Below are 21499 nucleotides of genomic sequence, written 5' to 3'. Positions count from 1 at the left end.
GCTGGCTCATGAAAAGAGCAGCAACTACAGAGATGATTACCATGATTTGATAACAAATGAATATCATCTCAATGAGGCTGACAAGCAATTGTACACAGACACCAATATTTCTCCTTTTAAAAGGACACAAACAATTTCGATAGCAAAAGTCCTTTAATGACACAGTTTTGATTTATGAGGACTTGTTTCTATTTGAATATATATGTGCTAACAATACCGCTGTTCAGAATATCTATAGGCTTTGTTAACTCAGAAATTGGATGGTGTAAGTTTTAGGAGACTAGGGCGCCATGGTGTGGTGTTGTGCAGTAAGAACATTCACCCTGTCTGATCTATCAGAATCAGAATCAGAATCAGAAAGGGTTTTATTGCCAAATGTTGAGCAGGTTTACAACATTAGGAAATTGCTGCGGTAGTTAGTGCAAACATACTGTCATATAACGCTTAAATAGACATAAAAATAAAAATAAGAATTAAAAGTGCTAAGTAGATAGATATATACATGAGTGCAGGTGGTGATCAGTGCCAAACATGGAATGATGCAGTGAACACAGCGTAGGGTCATGTGTTAGTGGTGGGAACAGTCATACGGTTATTGTTCATGAGTCCAACAGCAGAGGGGAAGAAACTGTTCTTATGGCGAGAGGTTCTGGTGCGAATGGACCGGAGCCTCCTGCCTGAGGGGAGCAGGTCAAACAGACTGTGTCCAGGGTGAGAAGGGTCAGCTGAGATCCGAGCTGCACGCCCCAGTGTCCTGGAGGACAGTTTATCATCGAGTAAACTGTCACCAGCTAAACCAGAAATCTACAAATCTATTATTTGACCAAGATGGCGCTAGAGTGAGCCGCAGCGTGGCCTTTTTATGTTTCAGATGTGCAGTTTTAAGTTTTACCTTAGTTATTTACAGCTACCAGCAGCATTTCCTGCAGAAAACTCCTTTCCTTGCAACGTGTCTTGAAGCTAACTTTTGTGAACTTCCATCATAGCATGGAAGGTAAAGGCAAACTTTCATTGTCGATGACTTAACAGCAAACATGCAAACTGAATTATCAAGAGAAAACAAAATGAAACATTAGTATGAATCATTCTAGCTCTTGTGGGTCTAACCACTGAGGGACTTCTCCTGCACACTGATCTAGAGTGGTAAACCAGCTAAACCAAAAAAACCACTAGTGAACTGTCTCTGTGTGAGGTGGAAGATAACATAATCTGTGTCTTAGTCAACACGTTCAAAACTAACAAAATAAATCAAAGTATGGATCAAAGTACGGATTATTTTGATTACTTACAGGATTATTGTAAGTATCTGAAAATGAATGGAATGGAATTTGCTGCAGTACAGCACGGCAGAGATAAACGGATATGAACATTCACACCAAAGTATAAGAAATGTGCAAAACTGCATCTGTGAAAGAGACAAACATTGTTTGAGGTTATTGCTTCCATTGATGTGGTTCACTGAGAAGCGACCAGAGGCCAAAATGGGTGACTGTTACATTTACAAGAGTCTAACTTGTAATTTGAACAAAAGAATTTCATGTTTCTATCATGAACAGAATTCAATCGTGAGGGATCTGCATAAAATTCAACAACTTAATTTATTCTTTTTGAGATGACATGATGCCATCTAGCAAGAATGGTTAGTTGCCTGGACTGGAAATTCTATAGATCACATGAGATTTTAAACTACAGGAAAATAAGTGGGGTTATAAGAGGCAGAAAAGCATCCACACGCCACGTGTATGCTATTGCTATTTAATTTGGTTTAATGCAGTTGGGTTAATTGGTGATGATTCTAAATTACCCGTAAGTGTAAATGGTTGTCTGTCTCCTTACTATAAAGATAAGAGGATGGATGGAGTGAAGTCACTCCATCTATGATAACTAAATCCATTAAAGTTTTATGTTACCAAGACTCTAGACTTTGTTGAACACTGCAAAAAATTAATTAACTTAAAATAATCATAGAAAGGATTTTCACATTAATAAATGCCTTTCCATTAGCATTAAGCATTTTTGTTGCGCTAACATAATTTGCATGGGCTGGATCAACAGAGTTAAACAGAGTTGGACTCAACTGAGGTAAATAAGTTGATTCATTATTAATTAAGTTGGTTCAACTCAAGTACATTAAGTCAGAATAACAGAATTGCATAATGCTAAAACAAAGCAATTTAATTACATGGGAATCCTTTCCATTGTTGCTCTATGTTCAAATAGGAGTGTAATGAAGTATCATCAGATGAATCAGATGAAAATATATGAGAAAATACACATTTGGTTATTTGATTTCAATAATGTATGCATCCATTTCCCCTCTCTTTTACACATCCTCCAACTTCCTCTCAAAAGCTTGAAGCTATATCAGTGTTTGTTGATTTATATTTTCCTCGGGGAGGGTTTTGGAGAAGGCAGCCATCTTTTATATTTTATGATTTTCTTATGGTTTCAGTGATCGTATCAAGCTCCATTAAGACCTTCATTTGGAAGTCTGAAACAACCAAACAAACATGAAGTATTTTAAACATGAAGATTTGGCAAACCTGTAGGGATTACACATCTATGCCTGTGCTGTGCCGTGTGCTTCATGTTAGAGAGATTAATCGTAGCCAGGAGAGCGCCAGTCCATCTCCTATGTGGGTATGAGTTTCTGTGAGTTTGACTCTAATTATGTGTTTTGTTGTATGTATATCGTCAAAAGTCGTGTTTTGTGAGTGTTGTTGCTCATCACAATAATCAGATAGGCTCATGGAGTTTTTAAAAATTGCAGACCTAATATTGTACTCTCCTTGGCATATCAAAACACTAATATGACAAATATTTTATATTAGACGTACTGTCCCGTCATATGTACTAAATATACTAAAGTAGTGCGCGGTGAGCCTCGACGATGGTATTCGAACGAAGGCGGAAGTTAGTACCAGTGAATCCTCTTGCATTCGTTTTTTCGTCTGTCGTCTTCTCGCGATATTACAGTAGACTGACTCTGGCTATTGCAGAGTTGAGTCTCTACGGTAACATAAAAAAGCAGTGCCGACGAGCCGCGGTACTATCGCTCATGCATTTTCTTGTCCTATTGAGACCTGACAAACCAGATCCTGCGCGTGCTGTGTTGGACGGTATCATTTTGTACAGGTGAGCGGCTTCGGTTTATTTATTATTATTTTTGTTTTTTTGTTTTTAACTATGTGCCCTGTTAAATAACTGCACAGGACTGACACTCATTATGATTTGAGATATAGCGTGACAGCGAGCGCGTTACATATAATGTTAATGCACGTTCAGTTAGAAGCGCTTATTGCGTGACATCGTGTTGAACTTTCCTCTGGTAAAATCAACATCAGCTTCGTTGTTAGATTTTTATTGTGTTATCAGGGTAAAGTTCATGTAATCCTTGTGTAAATAGATATATATCAGAGTGATTATCTATTATGATCATCAGTGTTGGTTGTAAACTTCTTATGCAAAATGCTGTGTAACAGTGACTGGACCTAAAACACTCATGTAAGGAATGATGTCACTGCTCTTACTTCCAGATAAACTCTGGACAATGGTTCTATTATGCAATCATGTTGCAACGCCTTTTAAAGTTCCAGCTGACTTTTGATCGCATGTAACCCTTCATGTTGGGTATTTTGCTCACATGGTGTAATGGATCTCACTGCTGATTGTATATGGTGTTATTACTGCTCCTCCAGACACTGAAGATGTCCCTGTCTGGCTGGGTATGCGTAGTAACTGGTGCCTCCCGGGGCATTGGCAGAGGAATAGCTCTCCAGCTGTCTGAAGCAGGAGCCACAGTCTACATCACAGGACGCCAGGAGAAGACTCTGAAGCAAACTGCTGCACAGGTGGGCTTTTAACACTTGGAGTCTTCTAATAATTAGACAGGGAGGCATTTTTAAATGCAGCTTATTGCATCGTGGCTTTCATTTGTGATTAGTGGAGTAAGTTCCGAAGTAAAGCAGATCCTCCCCTCATGTCCCATATCAGTGTTGCAGCTAAAGTGTTGGCTCGTTCTGCTATGTTATTATTTCTTCACTGTTGACACAGGTGACAGAAAGGGGTGGGAACTGTGTACCAGTTATCTGCGATTCCTCAAAGGAGACCGACATTCAAGAACTGTTTGAGCGAATTAAACAGGAACAGAATGGCAGACTGGATATACTGGTTAATAATGCCTATTCTGGAGTACAGGTTGGATCACTAATGCTTTATCATTTCCTGGTAGAATCATTTCAGAAGCACCTAATATGGAGTAAATCTGCGTGTATGAAATGAAATGTGTGCTTTACTTTAACAAAACATGTGGTATTGTTTCAGGATATCTTTGAGAACATGGGTAAGAAGTTCTGGGAAACTGAGCCTTCTATTTGGGATTCCATCAACAACGCAGGCCTCAGGTACTGTATGCTTGGGTGTTTAATCATGAGATAACTCACTCATTGTGAGCAAACGGCATCCTATCATGTGTCTAGTAACAACTGGCCAATACACAGATGCTAGAAAAAAAGTTATATATTAATATTATTAATAATATTTGCAGGTCATTAAGTGAAATAAGTATTTGATCGTCAAACAAAACTTGAGTACTTGGTGGAGATATCCTCGTTGGCAAGCACAGCAGTAGGATGTTTCTTGTAGGCAATCACCAGGTATACATGCATCTCAGGAGGGATTGTGGCCCACTTCTCTTTACACAAATGACTTCTGTTTGGCAACTCAGAGCTTCAGCTCAGCGATCTGGCGACTAGCTAAGCCACTACATGACCTTAATGAGCTTCTTATTTAGCCACTCCTTTGTTGGCTTGGTGGTATTTGGATCATTGTCATGCTGGAAGACCCTTCACGACCCATCTCCAGTGTTCTGTCTGAGGGAAGGAGGTTCTCATTCAGGATTTTACAGTCCACGGTCTTGTCCATTGGCCCCTCATTGCAGTGAAATTGTGTTGCATGTTTAGCAGAAAAACAGCCTCAAAACATAATGTTTTCTCCTCTGTGTTTTTGACCATTGGTCACCATCTCTTTGGGTCATATTCATTATATTTCTTCCTCCAAACACAACGAGACCTTAAGTTTTGGTTTCATCTGACCACAGTACTTCCTCCAAGCTTTATCCGACTCATTAAGGGCCTGTACATGTGCATTCTTGAGAAGGGAAGATTTCAATTCATTACAGCATAGTGTGTTACCATTGGTGTTCTTGGTGTCTTTTGTGTTTTTTTTCTGGATTTTTAACATTCTGTCACTTTCCATTAAAACAAAACTACCATACTGTTCAACTCTTTGGAAGTGAGCAAACTTACAAATTCAGCAGGAGATCACATGATGCACACAATCCAACCTAGAAAATGTTTTGAAATAAAGTAAATGGTAGAAATATTATATGACTTACTTAAGTTTTTCTACATCTGGCAGGGGGCACTATTTTTTCTCAGTTTACGCAGCCCGGTTGATGGTGGCTCAAGGTCGGGGTTTGATAGTGACCATTTCTTCTTTTGGAGGGATGCGGTACCTCTTCAATGTGCCATATGGTGTTGGTAAAGCTGCTGTAAGTTGTCTTCTTGATCAAGTATAACATGTGTTACTGATATTACTTTCTGATTGTTTTAAAGGCCTTTATTTTTTGTGGTTTGTTTCCAGTGCGACAGACTGGCATCAGACATGGCTATCGAGCTACGCCGCAGAGGTGTAGCTTCTGTCAGCCTGTGGCCAGGAGCGGTAAAAACAGAACTGGTGTCTCAGTTGATACTGGCGAAAGAGTCACCGTCAGGTGACCAGTCTAAGGTAGATTCCCTGTAATGAAAACTCCTTTTTCTGGTTGCTGCTTCAATTGTAAGCTAAACTTGTGTTTTTTGCTTTTTTTCTCCCCAACAGTTTAAAAACGTTTTTGCTGATGGAGAAACCACAGAACTGAGCGGGAAGTGCATTGTTAACATGGCAAAAGGTACAACTTCCGAAATTGGTGCTCACCTCACAGTGAGACTGTTAAATAGACACCAACACCCCCCTGATGGACATTAAAATGTCTTTCTGGGAGTTATTGTTTCTAAGAAACAGATACCTTAAATGCTGAGGAATTCTCAAGAGTATTTTGAAAATGCTTTTTTAAGTGCATGCAAAGAAACCATATTTTGATTTCCTTTTTGCCCGACAGATAAAAATCTGATGTCACTGACTGGGAAAATACTCATGACTTCTGATCTGGCAAGACGCTATGGAATAAAAGATGTCGATGGTAAATTTGTGATTTCTTTTTTAAGATTTGAATATCTTAAACTTCACTACTTGGCGCTTAACAAATCTATTACGCAAGCTTTATGTCCCAGTTGCTCTAACATATCTGTACTGGTAATAAGCAAAATAATTTTGAATGTATGGTTAATCCACCAGTGTGCACAAGCTCTTTAATCGAAATTATATTTGTAATGCTAAAATATAATTATTGTTGTTGTCCATTAACTTTCAAGTGTACTGTTTTACAAAAATCAGAAAAAAATGTAAAGCACATTATTATTTTTTGATTAACAGGCCAAATTACAGTTATTTACTAACATCCTTAAACGGGAAAATTAGTTTTAGTGGTTGAATGTTATGCTTGATTCATTTCCGACTTCTCAGAGAAACCCAGTGTAGCGGCTCAAATTTGGGAATAAACACGTGAATTATTTTGTTATTTTCTTAATAGATACTATAATTTATTTGTTTTAAGCAAGTTTTAGACAGACTTTTAAATATTGGTGGTCTAATAACGTTTATTAAGAACCGTACTCTGAACTTATTGTCTGCTTACCCACAGGTCGAAGTGTAGCTGATTACACTTCGATTAAATACCTCCTGTCCCAGGTCCCGTACCTGTCCTGGCTGTCGGTTGTCGTGCCCTCATTCGTACGTGTGCCACGCTTTGTGATGACCCTGGCATTCAGCCGGTTCTAAAGATTTCCTACATAAACTCTCTAATGGCAGTGTTGTCTACAGTCGCCGTTTTGTTTACTAACAGTTGAAGGGTGACGAAAGACTTAAGATGAGCACTTTTTTTTTTAAAGGAATGTTTATCATTTTACATATGTGCGCACACACAAACACACACCCCTGTGTAAGTACTTAATGACTGTGATTCTGTGGTGGTGGAGGTAAATGAAGTAAATACAAAGGATGTCCCTGTATAATTTTCCTCAGATGAAGACACAATGTGAAAACCTGAATGTATTATTATAACTACATATTATGGTTTTCTTATATATTACGAAGCTACGAATGATATTTCAGAAACACAAAAGTGTATTTTGCACTTATTTTTGCATTTTATAAAAACTGTATTACGTATTCTGGACACACAGTACTGCTAATACTGCACCTGGCTGGCTAAATAACAACCAGTTAAATAAATGAGTGTTAACCTGTTGCTGTTTATTTGTTTTGTTTTGTTTTTTCAAAATATCAAAATTGAAAAAAATCTAAATTGAAGATTTTTTACTTTGCAGACATTTAAAAGAATGAAGGCTTAAGTTATCTTGGCTTTACTTGTCAGATCTAGAAGTTATGCCCATCTTTTATAATATTCATGCTTCCAGGTCTGACAAGTGAAGCCAATGTGGAAATGCCTTTCTTTCTAATAACCAAGAGGGGGCAACTGTTACATGTAGAAAAACAAGACCTCCTGTGATATTCTATGGTAATACAGCCATTATTTCCCTTGCTCTGTGCCTATGTCAACACTCTCATGGTCCCCAGTAGAATCACAGAGCAGGACAAGCTAGTTTTTAAAATGTGATTGACTCGTCATTAGCCAAAGAACAAACAATCTCCCTAAATTTCACAGTCAGATCCATCCTGTGCTCATGATACCTAGAAATGCACAGCTTGAGATTTCACAGCAGGACTTCCCTAAGCAAGGACTGATACCACAGAGCTATGTACTTCCAACTTGTCTGCAGTTGCAAGTATCACAAAGATGGTTTTGAGAATGTTGAACAGTGTTTCTGTGAATTTCATCTGTGGACAGACTTTGTTAACACAACAGTGTTACAAGGTGAAGTCACAAAACATGAGAGGTGTGAAACGTGACAGATGTTCAGAGATAAGTGTAGACCATGAACTCAAGAACTTCAAACACGTGTACATCAGTAAGATAAACCCTTACTTCTGTTGTTAGTTTGGGAGTTCACACAGAGCCACTTAAAAAAAAAACCCGAAATCAAGTCTGTGCAATGCGAGTTGTTGTGTTTACTAAATATTAAATATTCAGTGAACTGTTCTACTTCATTTCTCTGTGTTTCGTTAACTTGTAAACTCACAGATGGCCAAAGGTAAGGATCCTAAATAGTTTGTAAAACCAGGATCAAAGAGCCGGTTTCTAACGGGAGTTCCTGGAAGAGAAAACAAACAAAAAAAGATGCTGACGAGAAGTAGTCCAAGTCAGGCGGGGAGAGTTGATGGATGACCAAATGATCAAATTTACCAAGATGACTGTAGTCGGAAATCACATCAAATTTTTGTCGGCCGCTTAGGACAGCGGGAGGGCGGAGGGGAGCTCTGATGGGTGGTTGACGTGAAACTGTTTAGCCTACTGTTAGTGATATATTATACAGGCGCTTCCTCCCTCCAATCCAAGGCCTGCTTTTCATGGACTGGCACACCCACACCCCGCCGTCACTGTTGGAGAGTCAGTTGGGCCTTCTGGTCTTCCTGGTCCTCAGCTCCGCCTCGCCTCGATCTGGCCGGACAGGGGAACCACTTCACAGTTAAAGAACAAAAGCAACAACGGGAGGACCGAGTGGCACGAAATAACGGCGGCTCGGATTGAGAGTCTCGCGGATTGGAGCTTTGTGCCGTCTTCGGCAGGAATTAGCCGACGACTGAACTCCTAGAAAACGCGACAAACTTGGTCGCCTCGGATCTTTGTATCCTGACCGTAATCCGTCGAGGTGCTTGATAAATAAGACAAGGGTCAAACAAACGGACGGACGGTATCGTTTCCCAGCTCTGCCTTTAAACTTCGGCCATATAAAGCGAGGTGCCAGGGGGAAACCTGATTTTCTTCGCTTTTCCTTTCGCTCAAACGGACCTCGGGAATAAAAAAAAGGCTTGTTTGGCATTTTTTGGTAAGTTTATTTTTATGTTTCACTGAAGCGTGTCTGACGACGAAGTGCGCCTGTGCAGTGTGAAGCGTTTTAGTTAGTACGCCATAAAGAGGGGGGGAGACGCTGGACTGCTATTGTAGCTGACACGGTCAACATTTTTGAACTTTTGGAGCTTTTTGTTCCGCGAAAACAAAAACATGGTGTATAAACTCCCAACGGTTTAGCGGGTGGGGGGACGAGTAAGACATAAAATATATATATATGTAAAAAAAAAAGATTGTGGGGGTCGCCACATGATCTCATCCCTGTGGGTTTAGTCTACCACCAATGAGTAATCCAGTGATTTCATAATTGTTAGCTAATGTTTGTGTTACACTTTAGCATTTCTTTTGTGGTCCAGGCGACCTAATCGCCGGCAGTGGCGTAACCTCGCAACTAAATGCGCAACTATTGCTCTTCCAAATGAAGATTAGAGCCTTCCAAATTAAGAGTAGCCTTCATATTATGAAACTGTACGTTGTGAGGTGTCTCTACCCCTGATTGATATAATTGAATAAAGACTGCAGTGGGACAAATTGTCAAACAGTGGTCTAGCACTTATACTGAATCAGTTTCATGTATGTAATAGAAGCTTTTGTGGATAGTTGGAAGCAACACCTGTTGCTTAAAAGCAATTTGCTAATAATGGTATTAATCACCTTAGAACTACTTTAACTAGGAATATTTGATTGTTAATAGTGTGCCTGGACTTAGACTCGAGTACGACAATGCAAATGTTTTGGTGGCTGCCTTTGTGAAGAGGCTACACTTATCTCTTCGAACTGAGAACTTGGAAGTGGAACAAAGCCTGAGTGGGAAGGGGCGAGAAAGCAGACTGTGATGGATTGCTCATTCTGCCCCCACCCTTTGCGGCCAGTCCCCCCACTCATACAAAACAAAAGTCAGCCATCACACTCTGGGGGAGGGGAGACCCAGTCTGGATAGAGTGTACCACTAGTTTCATTGAGAGTTCAGAATAAGGAGAGCAGGGTGGGGGTGGCAGCTGTCCCATAATTGACTTTGAGAATGAATGAGAACATGGCGATCTTAAAACATCTGAGTCTGTACTCTTGAGAGGACGTAGGCCTTCCTTTTGCGATGATCTTATCTTTAGTTTAAACAGTTTGGCAGCTGGGAAAAGCGCAATACTAAATTATGGTTTCTGATTCTTTTCTAGGTGAAAGCACACATTTTGATAGCCCAGATGGCTACCTACACTGAACATAACGGCAGACATGGACTACCTTTGGACATGAAGGAGATGCTAGAAGAAAAAGTAAAGACAGAATGTGAAGAAAACCTTGAATCCAAATGCTCATCCAAGGATTTGCGTGACTCTCCCTGCTCAGCTGAAAGCAACACAAGTGGGGTGGCTAGTTTCACCACCAACCACAACTCAGTTGTGTGCCTGCCTCTAGTGTCAGAGGGACTGAAACTGGTATGGACACAGTCTGATCAGACCCGTGAACTCGACACCATCCCAGAGCTGGTCAAAGCCTTCAACTTATTTCCCTACCCGTCGTCTCGGGAGGTTAGTGCTCTAGCCCGGGTCTGTGCCTTGCCACTGGACAAAGTTAAAGTGTGGTTTATGGTGCAGAGAATTAAATATGGAATTAGCTGGTCCTCGGAAGAAATTGAGGAGACACGGCGAAAGCTGGCAGTGCCTGAGCTTTGTGATGACTCAATTGAAACAAATGAGGAAGACAAAATAAAAAACAACACAAGTTATGAGGAATTGGTAATTGAAGACAAGGATAGTGAAGAAGAGGAGAGTGCTCTTTCTAGCTACCCACCTCAGACAAACGGCCCAAAGTGTGAGTTACTAGATTCATACAAGCCAGCCAAATCCAGCACACCGTGTTTCAGCTCAACCCTCCCACCGCCTCAGGATTCGTACTTCTACCACCCACCAGCAGACACGCCAGCAGCTGATGTTTCCTTTGACCTTTCAGACTCTTCTCCACGACAGCACCGCCATGGACGCTACAAAAAGTCTAAAGCTCAGCTTGCTGCCCTTCGCAAAAGTTTTCTAAGAGAGAACTGGCCTGCAGAGGCAGAGCTTAGACGCTTGCAGGAAGAAACGGGGCTGAGCCGTAACGACATTCGTAAATGGTTCAGTGACAGTCGTTACCAGCTGCGCGTCGGTCGAGGAAGCCTGGCAGCAGCCCAGAACTTTTCTCAGCAAGCTGCTGTGGGAAGTAAACATGATCAACAGTCTCAGCCTCTTCCACTTATTACTCAAAAGTCTCGTCAGCTGAATGGGGCGAAAAGCCATGAGTCAGCACGTAGCAATGGGATTAGAAATTCACACTTCTTCCAGACCTTTTTGTCAAATAGCCTGGAGGCATTTGGGGAACGGGTTCTTGAGGCACAAGGGCACGATGTTATTGAGGATCTTTCAGGGGAAGGAGACACTTTCAAAGATGAGGAACAGTGTGATGAACGACCCTTACAGTTGACAAAGACTTGCAAGATTGAGCCAGATGTTCCCCTGGAACCATTAAGTATATCTAAATACTCTCCTTATTCTTCCCCCTCAGACAGCCCACCATTGTCTGTCTCACCTAACAAACCATTTTCAAACAAAATCACCACATCAAAGAAGCTAGGCCAGTCAGCCAAAACCAGTCCCTCCACATCTACATCCCCTGCCCTCACTCCTGCTGGGCGACCAAGAAAGACCAAGGAGCAGTTGGATGTGTTAAAGCAGCATTTCTTGCGTTGCCAATGGCCTAAGAGTGAAGACTACACTGAACTTGTTAAGCTTACTGGTTTGCCGCGGGCAGATGTTATTCAGTGGTTTGGGGACACACGCTATGCTGTCAAAAATGGCCAGCTGCGCTGGGTGAAGGGGGTCCGTGATCAGTTCTTGGCAGAGCTGGCTTCCCAGCAAAGCAGCTGCGGTTTAACAAACGGAAGTGGAACATCCTCTCGGCCCGGGGGTAGCCGTAAACGAAAATCTCAAGCAAATGGAAGGAGTGCAGATTCCCCAGATATCCAGCCGTTGGTTAACTATTACCTTTCAAATGGCACACTACATGAAAAAGACCTTGATTCTCTATGCAAGAAATCGAGAATGAGCTACCAGCAGGTGCGGGACTGGTTTGCAGCTCAGGACGTTGGGGAAACTGAGCAGGAATCTATTGTTGTTACTTAATAACATTTCTACAAGTTGAGGTGCTCTTCAAATAATTTGCACCATGAAGCATAAATATTACTTTGGTTAATATTGCTTTAACTGAGCAGGTTTGTAACATTCAGTCTTCCCACTACAAGCCCAAAGTGAGGTTTGTGTTTTATATATGTGCTGCATTCCCTGCTTTCCCTAATATATTTGGACTTGAAATACCATTGTGCTGCCTACATTACTGTAAATAGCGCAGCAACTTGTACACTGGTTTGCTTTATTTTTTTTGAGCTTATTATTTTTGTTTAGATATCACTACAGAATTTCTAGTATATTATGTAGTTTTATAATTTAAATTGGTTGTACATTTGGTACCTGACTGTAGCAGACAACCTACTGCTCCATAAAATGTCTACATTGACAAATTTGTTGACTGATCACTGTGTGTAACCATTCCTTTACAGCCAACAAGTCCTCATCATGAAAAGCACACTGGACATGCACACTTTAAATTGACGTCTTGCACTTTGGTTTATGATCCTGCTGCCGTTATGTTAATTAAATCCAATTATTTCACAGAACATAAATTCCTAATTGTACAGTGTTGTTCTTGATACTTTTAAACTCCTCACTTTTCTTTTTAAGTTACAGAAAATACAGCTAAATTTAATGGCTACAGCGTATTTTTTGAAACACATTCCTCAATATCCTTTTAGTGTCTCTGCTGTCATTCTTAGTAAATAAATAGCTTGCATACAAGTGCACCTTTGTGACAGTAACAGTCAACAGTACTAAGAAGCAGCAGACACATCAATGGCATACAAACACCAACCCACTCATTGACTCAGTTTTGGGGTTTTTTCTTTGGTTCCACCCCCCCTATTCTGTCTTAGTAGTTAACTTTCAGGTTTATAATATAGACAAAAACAGTACTGTGTAATCCAAAGAAGTTTTGTTTTTCAGATAACATTATGATTCATAACCCAAGCATTATCAATTTGTCTTATCAGTTTATGTATTTATTAGTTATTTCCTTCATGGCTGTGTTTGAGAGATGAAAAATGTTTTAGTTGACATACCAAGAATGAAGTGGGCTTTAAACAGAGTCCGTTTAGTTTCTTAGAAATGCCTGGACAAAGGCTGGAAATGTTACGAAGCAGTGTGCATCACTTTGTTTTGTCATCCTGTTAGTCAGGAAAAAGCTAATGTGTCATACTTTGGGGAAATGTTCATAACATGTAGTGTCCTCCTTGGTTGATGTTCTCTTTTTTTTTTTTCCCCCTTGTTGGAAAACTTCTTATTTGCACATTTGTGTCACTGGAAACCAGTAAAGCATTGACCTTTATAACTGTGTGCAAAGTTTTTTGTTGTTGTTGTTCAATGTACGCTATGAATATATCTGACTATTTATTTTTAATCCATGTTAAGTTTTGTTGTGTGAGTGTGAACCACGTGAAATTAATGCATCAGCAGTGTACTTGCAGAAAGATTACGATGACTCCAACTAAGTTGTCAGTTTAATTCCTTAACAGAACAACATGGTAATATCAACTTCCATTAAAAGTAAAACAATGTATACACGCCTTTTTTGTTATCAGGGCAAAACCGCACAACAATTTCATAGTCCTAATGCACAAATCTCAACTAATGAACGCGTCCAGGGGTGTAAATAGACATATAATCAGTGCCTAGGTGACTGAACTGATAATCCACTTATGAACTGTAAAAGACCAGGAGTCTGGGTTCTGGGGATGAAAATGAACTGACTCAGTTACATGTGAAAATATCAAGAGCTTTTATAAATCTGCTACAATGTTTGATAGAAGTTAGAATTTGTAAGTAGCTGCCAGGTAACTTCTCTCACCTGGTAGGTGTGCTTAACGATGTAGGTGTTCCTTTTTAAAACAAAGAGAGAAAGATTTTGATTGGGGATTGGAGGCACACAGTATCCAATTTGATACAGCACATTTTCCAGTTTGATCACAGCATCCATGGCAGAGCTAAAAGAGTGTGTTTGCAGCCACACTTACTGTATTCATGAAGAGAACTATGGCTGGAAACTGAAGCAGCTGATCCAGGAGTCTGACAAAACACAAGCACAAGAAAGTTTCCTTCCTTCGGTTTTTAATTTTGTAACTTCAACATTCTAAATGGAACCTTCAGTAGTTTTAATAGCAAAATACTTGATGTACTTGTTAAAGCTGATTTTTGGTAACGAATGAAAAAAAACTTTCAGGTTTTATATCTCAAGGAAGCTCCTTTTTATCATGGAGGTACCATGAAGGAAAACACCATTCCCTTATTTTATCAGCAACTCAGCCACTTCAACAATTGCGTACAGGTCCATAGACAGACTTATATGTTTACAGGTTTAGTCAAATTTTTAGTAATTTCAAACACATAATCCCCCCCCCCCCCAAAAAACAAACAAACAAAACAAAACAAACAAACCCCAAAACAATTCAACAACAAACAAGCAAAAACATGTAGATCATTAAGTGTGACTGCCTGATTTATACTCGGCTGTGGGCACAAGACAGCTGGAGAAACGACAGCTGATTAGACATTCCTGCTTTACATCTGGGCACATGTGTGCCTGGTGCATTGTAATGTAAATTCTCCACAGATGAGTCTCCACAGACGCAGAAACCCCCCTCAAAAAACAGACAGGCATGTGGACCCTCGTGCTTACTGTATGTCACAGACACCTAAGCGTCCCTGGACTCAGCGACACAGAAAGTAGAAAACCCGCTTTTAAGCTGTGCCTTTTAGCTTCATAGTTCAACTAACCCTTCCAGGCAGCTCTTATTTGTGTGGTGACAGTAGATGAGATGACACATTAGGTTTATTAACAGTTGTAGCTCAAATTCGTGATGTTTAAACCAAGGAAGGGGGTTAATTTAAGCCCAGCTGGGCTTGAAATACACTTGTGTAAACCCTAAAGATGACGTTGATGAAGATGGTAAGTTTATACCTTGAGAACAGAAACTGCTGCTTGGCAGTTAAAGCTGGTGCCTGAAAATGCTCACAAAGCTGACTGCATTCAACATTATTTACGAAACAGATGAGAACAAATTATTAGCTCTCCTATGAAATTTAACCTACTAGGACCTAGCATCCACATATATAGACATCACATTTTGGGTTGTCTAGACCAGTGGTTCTCAAACTTTTCACAGTGAGTACCACTTCATAAAATATATGGCTCTTGAAGTACCACCCTTACGGCCGAAATTGAAGTACAGTAGTATACTGTTTACACAGGACAATTTTATTTCTTATATGAATGTTATTTATTTTAACTGTCATAAACAGGATGTGACGAGTGATAATAATAACAACTGTACTGTATTAAAACATTCACAGCAGGTGGGACATCCAATCTTTAAGTGAAGACCTGATGAACCCTGCTTCCGGGTCCAAACTACTCTGCATTTATTATGTCTGCTGTGTTTTTAACATGTTTTAATGCTTTGTATCTTGTTCTATTTAATCTGAACAAGCCCATAAAAAAAGTTATCACTGTTGGCCTCTCTCAGTTTTTATCATCACTATTCATTTTAAAGCTCAGTTTTTAAAACCTTACGATGTAACTACAGCCCAGCCCATGCAGCAGTATATTAATGACTAACCTTATATCTCAGTTGTTCTCCTGTCTGAAGTTTAGTCCATTTACTGGAGTTCATCCTCCAGTTTTACTGTGTTTATATTATGCTAACCATAGCTGTGTAGCCCGCCACCACGCAGCACATCATTATATACCAGCTAGCCCAACTTCAGTAACCCTACAAACACCACTGCTGTTTAGTTTTCTGTCTTCATTTATGTCGGAAGTGATAGCAGAGCTGTATGTCTTAATTTTTGCTGTGGCGGTTAAGCTGCTGAATTTTTGGCTTCACAACCCTCCTTCGTGGTTCGTGCACGTCGAAGCTCACTTTGCTCTTCGTTGCGTTTCAGCCGACGACACGAAATACCATCATGTGGTGGCCTCGCTGTCCACCCGCTGTGTGATGACCCTCCTCCAGGATCCCCCCACCCAAGGGAAATACACCGCTCTCAAGGCGCTGTTGCTACGGCGCTACTCCCTCTCCGATGCAGAGTGACTGACAAACTCCTCTCTCTCTCGGGCCTGGGTGATGGTACCACTCTCGAGCTCATGGAGAGCACGCTGTCCTTGCTAGGAACGGATGACGGCGGATTAACTCATGTCTTCCTCCGACAGTTGCAGGTGCGAGCTGGCCTCACCAACCCCCCTGCTGCTTGCCGCGAAGGATTACCGCTCACTCGCAGAAGAAGCAGATCGCATTCTCCTGGATACTAGGAGCTTCGGCATCCAGGCGATAGTTCCAACAGCATCTCCTACACCCCCACAGATTTTCCCGGGGGCCGCCGACTCATCGATGGTGGCTGGGATTGTGGCATGGCGGAAAAGGGCTGTGTTTTTACTATCAGCATGACGGTGCCGTGCTACCTTTGCAGTTTTAAGTCTCAGGGAAACAAGCCCGCCAGCGCTCTGTAGTGGCCGCAACCGCTGGCGATAAGGAATGGCTGCTCTTCATAGAGGACTCACGCTCTGGGAGACATTTTCTGGTTGACTCCGGCTCCCAGAAGAGCCTCGGGAACTTTCGTGTCGTCTTTGCATACCTCTACAATGGTATATTATTTAATCTTTAAAAAACTGGGAGATTTCCCACATACCACCAGAGAGAGCCCAAGTGCCACTAGTGGTACGCGTACCACAGTTTGAGAACCACTGGTCTAGACCACAATACTAAATTTTGCTCTACAAGGGCCTGATATCCACTTACAAGGACATTATACTGCCACTGTTCTATTGAAATTTAAAACAAACGTCCTCATATCATTTTTCTCAGAAACTACATCAGGTTAAAAGATAATTCTTTATTTTTACATTCATCAGGTCCCAATCAGCCCAAATCGCAAAGAGAAATTAAAAATGCATGCCATGAAAGAGTTTGGGTCTTAGGAGCTTACAGTAACTTTTTCTGAGAATCCTTTTTAAAGGCTTGAAACTTTCCTTTTTGATAGTTTATAGTAAGGGCTGGACTAGGTGACCAGAATCCTCCCTTTGTTATGCTGCACTGGTGGGCTTCCCATGATGGGCTGAGTGTTTCTTCGTCACTCAACTTTCCCCCTCACTATGTGTTTGCACACCACTCTGCATTTAATTATTAGTCATTATTCCTCTCTGGCTCTCTTCCACAGCGCAATTTTTGTCCCATCCTTCTCCCCTTATTTCCAATCAGTCGCGGCAGGTACCTGCCTGTCCCTGAGTTTCTCCCTGTTAAAGGGGAGCTTTTCCTTCCCACTATCACAAGTCCTTAGAGGTTGTTTGCATAGAGGTTGTTTGACTGTTGGGGTTTGCTGTGTATTATTCTAGGGTCTTGCATTACAATATAAAGTGCCTCAAGGTGACTTTTGTGATTTGGTACCATATAAATAAAATTCTATTTATCTGAGTAACTGACTATTAGCTATTATAAGGAGAGGTAATAATGCTGATCTGGTAGTTTTTGGTTTCTGTGATGTAATTGTGTTTCTGTGTGCAAAGTAAAATAATGTAGGGATCCTAAATAAAATTAGAAAGTTTGAATAAGCTGTGATAGAAATGCATTTCTTTGTTTAACAGCACTTGGGAAATTCTTTTTAAACAATTGTAAATTTTCATAGGAGAGCAAATAATTATAAAATAATAAATATAATATAATAATAGTTGTATTATATAGGTTTATTATTATTATAATATAATCATAGTTGTCAAACTCAATCTAATACTTTTTACCTTACAGTTATTTTTTAAGAAAAACATGTCTTGATATATTTTCACTTTTGATCTGTATTTCCTTCATAAGTGCACTGCAAGCACACATTTATATGAAATTTTAGTCGGATATATTTGGTCATTAAATTTAGGTTCAATAAAATAATACACTGGGTAAAACTGGAGACTTACATTGAGGGAGAGACTAGGACCTCTGTGCATGTTCCACCTCTGGGACTCTGCTGTGCCTATATGACTGACACACATATATCATATTTGAACAGTCACATGATACCAAGAAAGAAATCAACTACAACATGACAATCAAATGCTTACCTCATGGTTCTTGAACGAGGCGTAACTAGAAAAAAAAAAGAAAAACACAAGCTCAACATCAACGTGAACCAGAAACGATTAAACTAAGCATCAGCAGTCAAACTGTAACATTTCAATCAACACAAATCACTGGGGTTACCTGGGGAGGTGACAGCCACAGGGAGGGACATCCTCTGAGTTCTGTAAATGAATGGGTTATTACTGCTTCATTTAAAAACTACAAATGAAGTGAACATGTTAAAATGAAAAAGAACTTTTACCCTTCAGTTTGAAATTGTCCTGGAGAGAGCTGCAGAGCAGAAGAAGACACTAATTCATTCAGATGAATCTTTTTGGTACTCTTGTTTTAAAAATTAGGCTTTTGAAGACTTACCCTCCATTGTGAAAGTGGCTTTTTCAATTCCATAGTTTCTTTCTTCACCTCTAAAAGCTGCTTTTTTAAGTCAGCATTCTCTCTTTGCAGGTCTGAGAGTTGCCTTGGAATAACAGAAGAAGAAGAAAAGCACTGCGTTGGATGGTTTTATTTACACTGCCACAGAGGAAATAATAGCAGACATTAGAATCACCTGTAACTCTGCTCGGTGACTTCTTTAAGGCGTCTTTCCAATTCAGCAGACTTGTGCTTGAATTGTGCCATGACTCTCTCCATCTGCATCTGCTGAAAGATGACAATCTGGGAACATGAAGACATTGTTACTAAATGATAATTCTGTGAAAAATGAACAAATCAAGTTTGACTAGTGGGTAATAGCTCAGAGATTCCCAAATAATCATAGCAGAGAGATGCATTTCATTTTTCAATCTGTAGCTAATGACATACCAAAATAATAGTAACTGACTGCATACACTGGCATTTAACAAGCCGCTATAACAATTAAAAGGCACAGAGGCAATGGGGCTTGAAGTGGCACTATCTGATATCGTCGTGTTGGTGTTGTTCCCACATCATCATAATAAATGTTGTTCCAATCACATTGTTGTGACGTAATACTTTTGCGAGTTTGGAAAAAAACACTGTAAATAAAAATCTACGTAACTTGCGAGAAACCGCCTCTGTCTGCCGATCCAGCAATTTGAATTCTTTGCATTTCAGGATACTATTCTTTAATGAACGGTAAGCATTATACATATTGTCCTTGCAACATTGGAATTTCATAAATGAATGAATGGCTTGGCTTGCAAAAGTATTACGTCACAACAATGTGATTGGTCACTTGCAATGTTGAACCTGAAACAACATTTATTATGATGATGTGGGAACAACACCAACACGACAATATCAGATCATCCCTTGAAGTGCATGCTGCCTGGCAGGGACAGACCTGACACATGTGCTCTAGCCGTGATTGGATGAGCTTCACTGGGTCGTTGAAAAACATTTTTTCCTGCGGCTTCATCTGAAGCAGAAATACATCCACATGACAAAGAATGTTGGATGTCTGAATTAAAGTCAAACAGTAAGCTGCTCTGATTACATCAGACTCACCAACCTCAGTGATAGCCAGATAGCTGCAGCTGGCCCCACATACAGTGCACGGATCTAAAGCAGATGGGGAGGGGGGGGTTTTTAGCAGCCTCAAACTTTGAGTTGCACTGCATCACAGTGGAGACATACATGAGGAATTCTAGTTACAGCTCAGAAGCAAATGAACTCTCTCACTTGATTTAACGCATGCTTCACAGAAAATGTGGCCACAGCTGGACGCGGCAAACGTGGATCCTCTTCTTTTGAAGCACTGGTTACAGTGGAACCAGACCATTTTTGTGTGTTTCCTACACACACACACACACACAAAACAATCAAACAGACACAAGGTTATTGCCCAGTTTACTGCAGAAGAACTGCCCCTTATTTACCTCCCCTTCTTTTTGAGCCAGAATAAACTGTTGCACACGCACCTGTCTTTAATAGTTTCATGGGACTCTTAAAAAACAGCTGTGATCTTATTATCTGCAAGACCCCCGTCAGTGCAAAATTTTATACCACACTCTTTTTGTACAGATTTTTTTTTTCTCATATTACACACTGGTAGCTGCAGGTAGTCCAACTTAGAAACAGAACTTATGTGTTGTCTTGCACACAACTCAAAATTACTCACATGAAATAATTACATAAAAGCCAAACCAGAGTTCAAAGGTAGGAAGGATAAAAGGTGATGGAAAAGGAGTAGCATGAGAAGAGGAAGCCCAAGAATAGTAATTTCAGATGAAACATGTCCAACTGTGGTAGAGCATGTTTTTCTTCTGGGAGTGGTTGGTTAACAAAACATTTTGAGGGGATTTTTTATTTCCTTCTGTGTCAGCTTTAACGTCATTCCTGCGTGTACAGTGGAATTTTTCTTTTTAATTTATTAACTCAAAATACTCAGTCTGCAGATGATTTCACAAGAGACGTCAGGATTTTATTCGAGCTTAACAATGCATATTTCAGTCTTTATATTAACTTATCGATATGTATCCCTTCATTAAAAAAAAAAACTAGAGAACAGAAGTAATTTAAAAATATATTCTCAATGAGTCCCTCCCAGTTTCCTCAATTACTCACTACAAAGGTGACTCTGACATTAAGCTAAAAAAAATCGCTTTACTCACTGAAAAGTTAAACTCAAACTGTCACAAAGTATTAGCTTGCTAGCTAATTAGCTTAAGTTGTAGAAAACGGCGCTCAATCACCCAAACAACTGGAAACACTGGACACTGGCAAAACACTAAAAGAAAGGACCCTCATATTGGCTTCCTTTTTTAGGTGTCTTTCTAACCTTACCTGCTACACGGAGCCGCTGCTTTGACACAGGAGCAGTTAGCTCAGCAGTCCCCGCCTCGGGAACCCGGTCTGTGTTGTGATTGGCTAATGAATGATGACGTACGTGAAGTCTGTATTATGTACACTTTCTCTTAAAACCAAGATCCGATATTAAAGTGGAAACGTTTAGAATAAGACCGTGCTAGGATTTACTATACACAAGTTCTGCGTCTCAAACAGCAGTCAAGGATATCATGCCTACCATCTCCAGTTTAATCAGTGTTTGGCTATAAATATTCGGAAGAATTTCCTGTCCGATTAACATAAGACGTGAGGAAAACGGGGACGTTGTGAAGCTTGTAAGTGCCCTCTGTTCCCAGGAATCTCTC

General features: G+C 40.3%; 3 protein-coding genes across 4 annotated transcripts; 2 read left to right on the top strand and 1 right to left on the bottom strand.

Annotated features, from left to right (window-relative positions):
- The first annotated feature begins 2980 nt into the window (after window positions 1–2980).
- Window positions 2981–7404, top strand: dhrs1 (dehydrogenase/reductase (SDR family) member 1). The gene is made up of 9 exons (XM_084912689.1): window positions 2981–3135; window positions 3699–3851; window positions 4054–4197; window positions 4324–4403; window positions 5419–5551; window positions 5644–5787; window positions 5878–5947; window positions 6158–6238; window positions 6800–7404. The coding sequence occupies exons 2-9, from the start codon at window positions 3708–3710 to the stop codon at window positions 6934–6936; spliced, it is 933 nt and encodes a 310-aa protein (XP_084768815.1). The 5' UTR covers window positions 2981–3135; window positions 3699–3707; the 3' UTR covers window positions 6937–7404.
- A 1240-nt stretch (window positions 7405–8644) lies between these two features.
- On the top strand, window positions 8645–13602 carry homeza (homeobox and leucine zipper encoding a). Its single transcript, XM_084912688.1, has 2 exons — window positions 8645–9104; window positions 10300–13602. The coding sequence occupies exon 2, from the start codon at window positions 10327–10329 to the stop codon at window positions 12277–12279; it is 1953 nt and encodes a 650-aa protein (XP_084768814.1). The 5' UTR covers window positions 8645–9104; window positions 10300–10326; the 3' UTR covers window positions 12280–13602.
- Window positions 13603–13748: 146 nt separating this feature from the next.
- Window positions 13749–21210, bottom strand: LOC146367128 (E3 ubiquitin-protein ligase RNF212B-like). Of its 2 annotated transcripts, XM_084912690.1 has the most exons (13): window positions 21132–21210; window positions 20028–20140; window positions 19858–19907; window positions 19690–19764; window positions 18934–19040; window positions 18741–18843; window positions 18628–18656; window positions 18507–18547; window positions 18368–18392; window positions 18224–18287; window positions 14280–14331; window positions 14114–14144; window positions 13749–13994 (listed from the first exon to the last, which is right to left on the bottom strand). In XM_084912690.1, exons 2-13 carry the CDS (start codon window positions 20125–20127, stop codon window positions 13931–13933), a joined length of 741 nt encoding a protein of 246 aa, XP_084768816.1. In that variant the 5' UTR covers window positions 20128–20140; window positions 21132–21210; the 3' UTR covers window positions 13749–13930. The 2 variants fall into 2 exon arrangements, with proteins under 2 accessions (XP_084768816.1, XP_084768817.1); XM_084912691.1 differs by lacking the exon at window positions 19690–19764.
- Window positions 21211–21499: the final 289 nt, after the last annotated feature.

Source organism: Perissodus microlepis, chromosome 18, assembly GCF_051167445.1.
Source record: "Perissodus microlepis isolate ML-2025 ecotype Zambia chromosome 18, ASM5116744v1, whole genome shotgun sequence".
Taxonomy (NCBI): domain Eukaryota; kingdom Metazoa; phylum Chordata; class Actinopteri; order Cichliformes; family Cichlidae; genus Perissodus; species Perissodus microlepis.
Note: the sequence above shows the minus strand (reverse complement) of the source record. Positions and strands in the feature narration are given on the sequence as shown.

Bases quoted from the DNA above. Each gene is read 5' to 3' on its own strand.
- LOC146367128 (XM_084912690.1), bottom strand. From the start codon at position 20,127: ATGGTCTGGTTCCACTGTAACCAGTGCTTCAAAAGAAGAGGATCCACG. The intron at 18,393-18,506 runs GTAACCCCAGTG...TTTTTTTTCTAG, and splicing joins TGTGGCTGTCACCTCCCCAG to TTACGCCTCGTTCAAGAACC. The intron at 14,145-14,279 runs GTAAGTGTGGCT...TGTTTTAAAAAG, and splicing joins TAGTTCTCTTCATGAATACA to GAACACCTACATCGTTAAGC.
- homeza (XM_084912688.1), top strand. From the start codon at position 10,327: ATGGCTACCTACACTGAACATAACGGCAGACATGGACTACCTTTGGAC.
- dhrs1 (XM_084912689.1), top strand. From the start codon at position 3,708: ATGTCCCTGTCTGGCTGGGTATGCGTAGTAACTGGTGCCTCCCGGGGC. The intron at 4,404-5,418 runs GTACTGTATGCT...TACATCTGGCAG, and splicing joins ATCAACAACGCAGGCCTCAG to GGGGCACTATTTTTTCTCAG. The intron at 5,552-5,643 runs GTAAGTTGTCTT...GTTTGTTTCCAG, and splicing joins ATGGTGTTGGTAAAGCTGCT to TGCGACAGACTGGCATCAGA.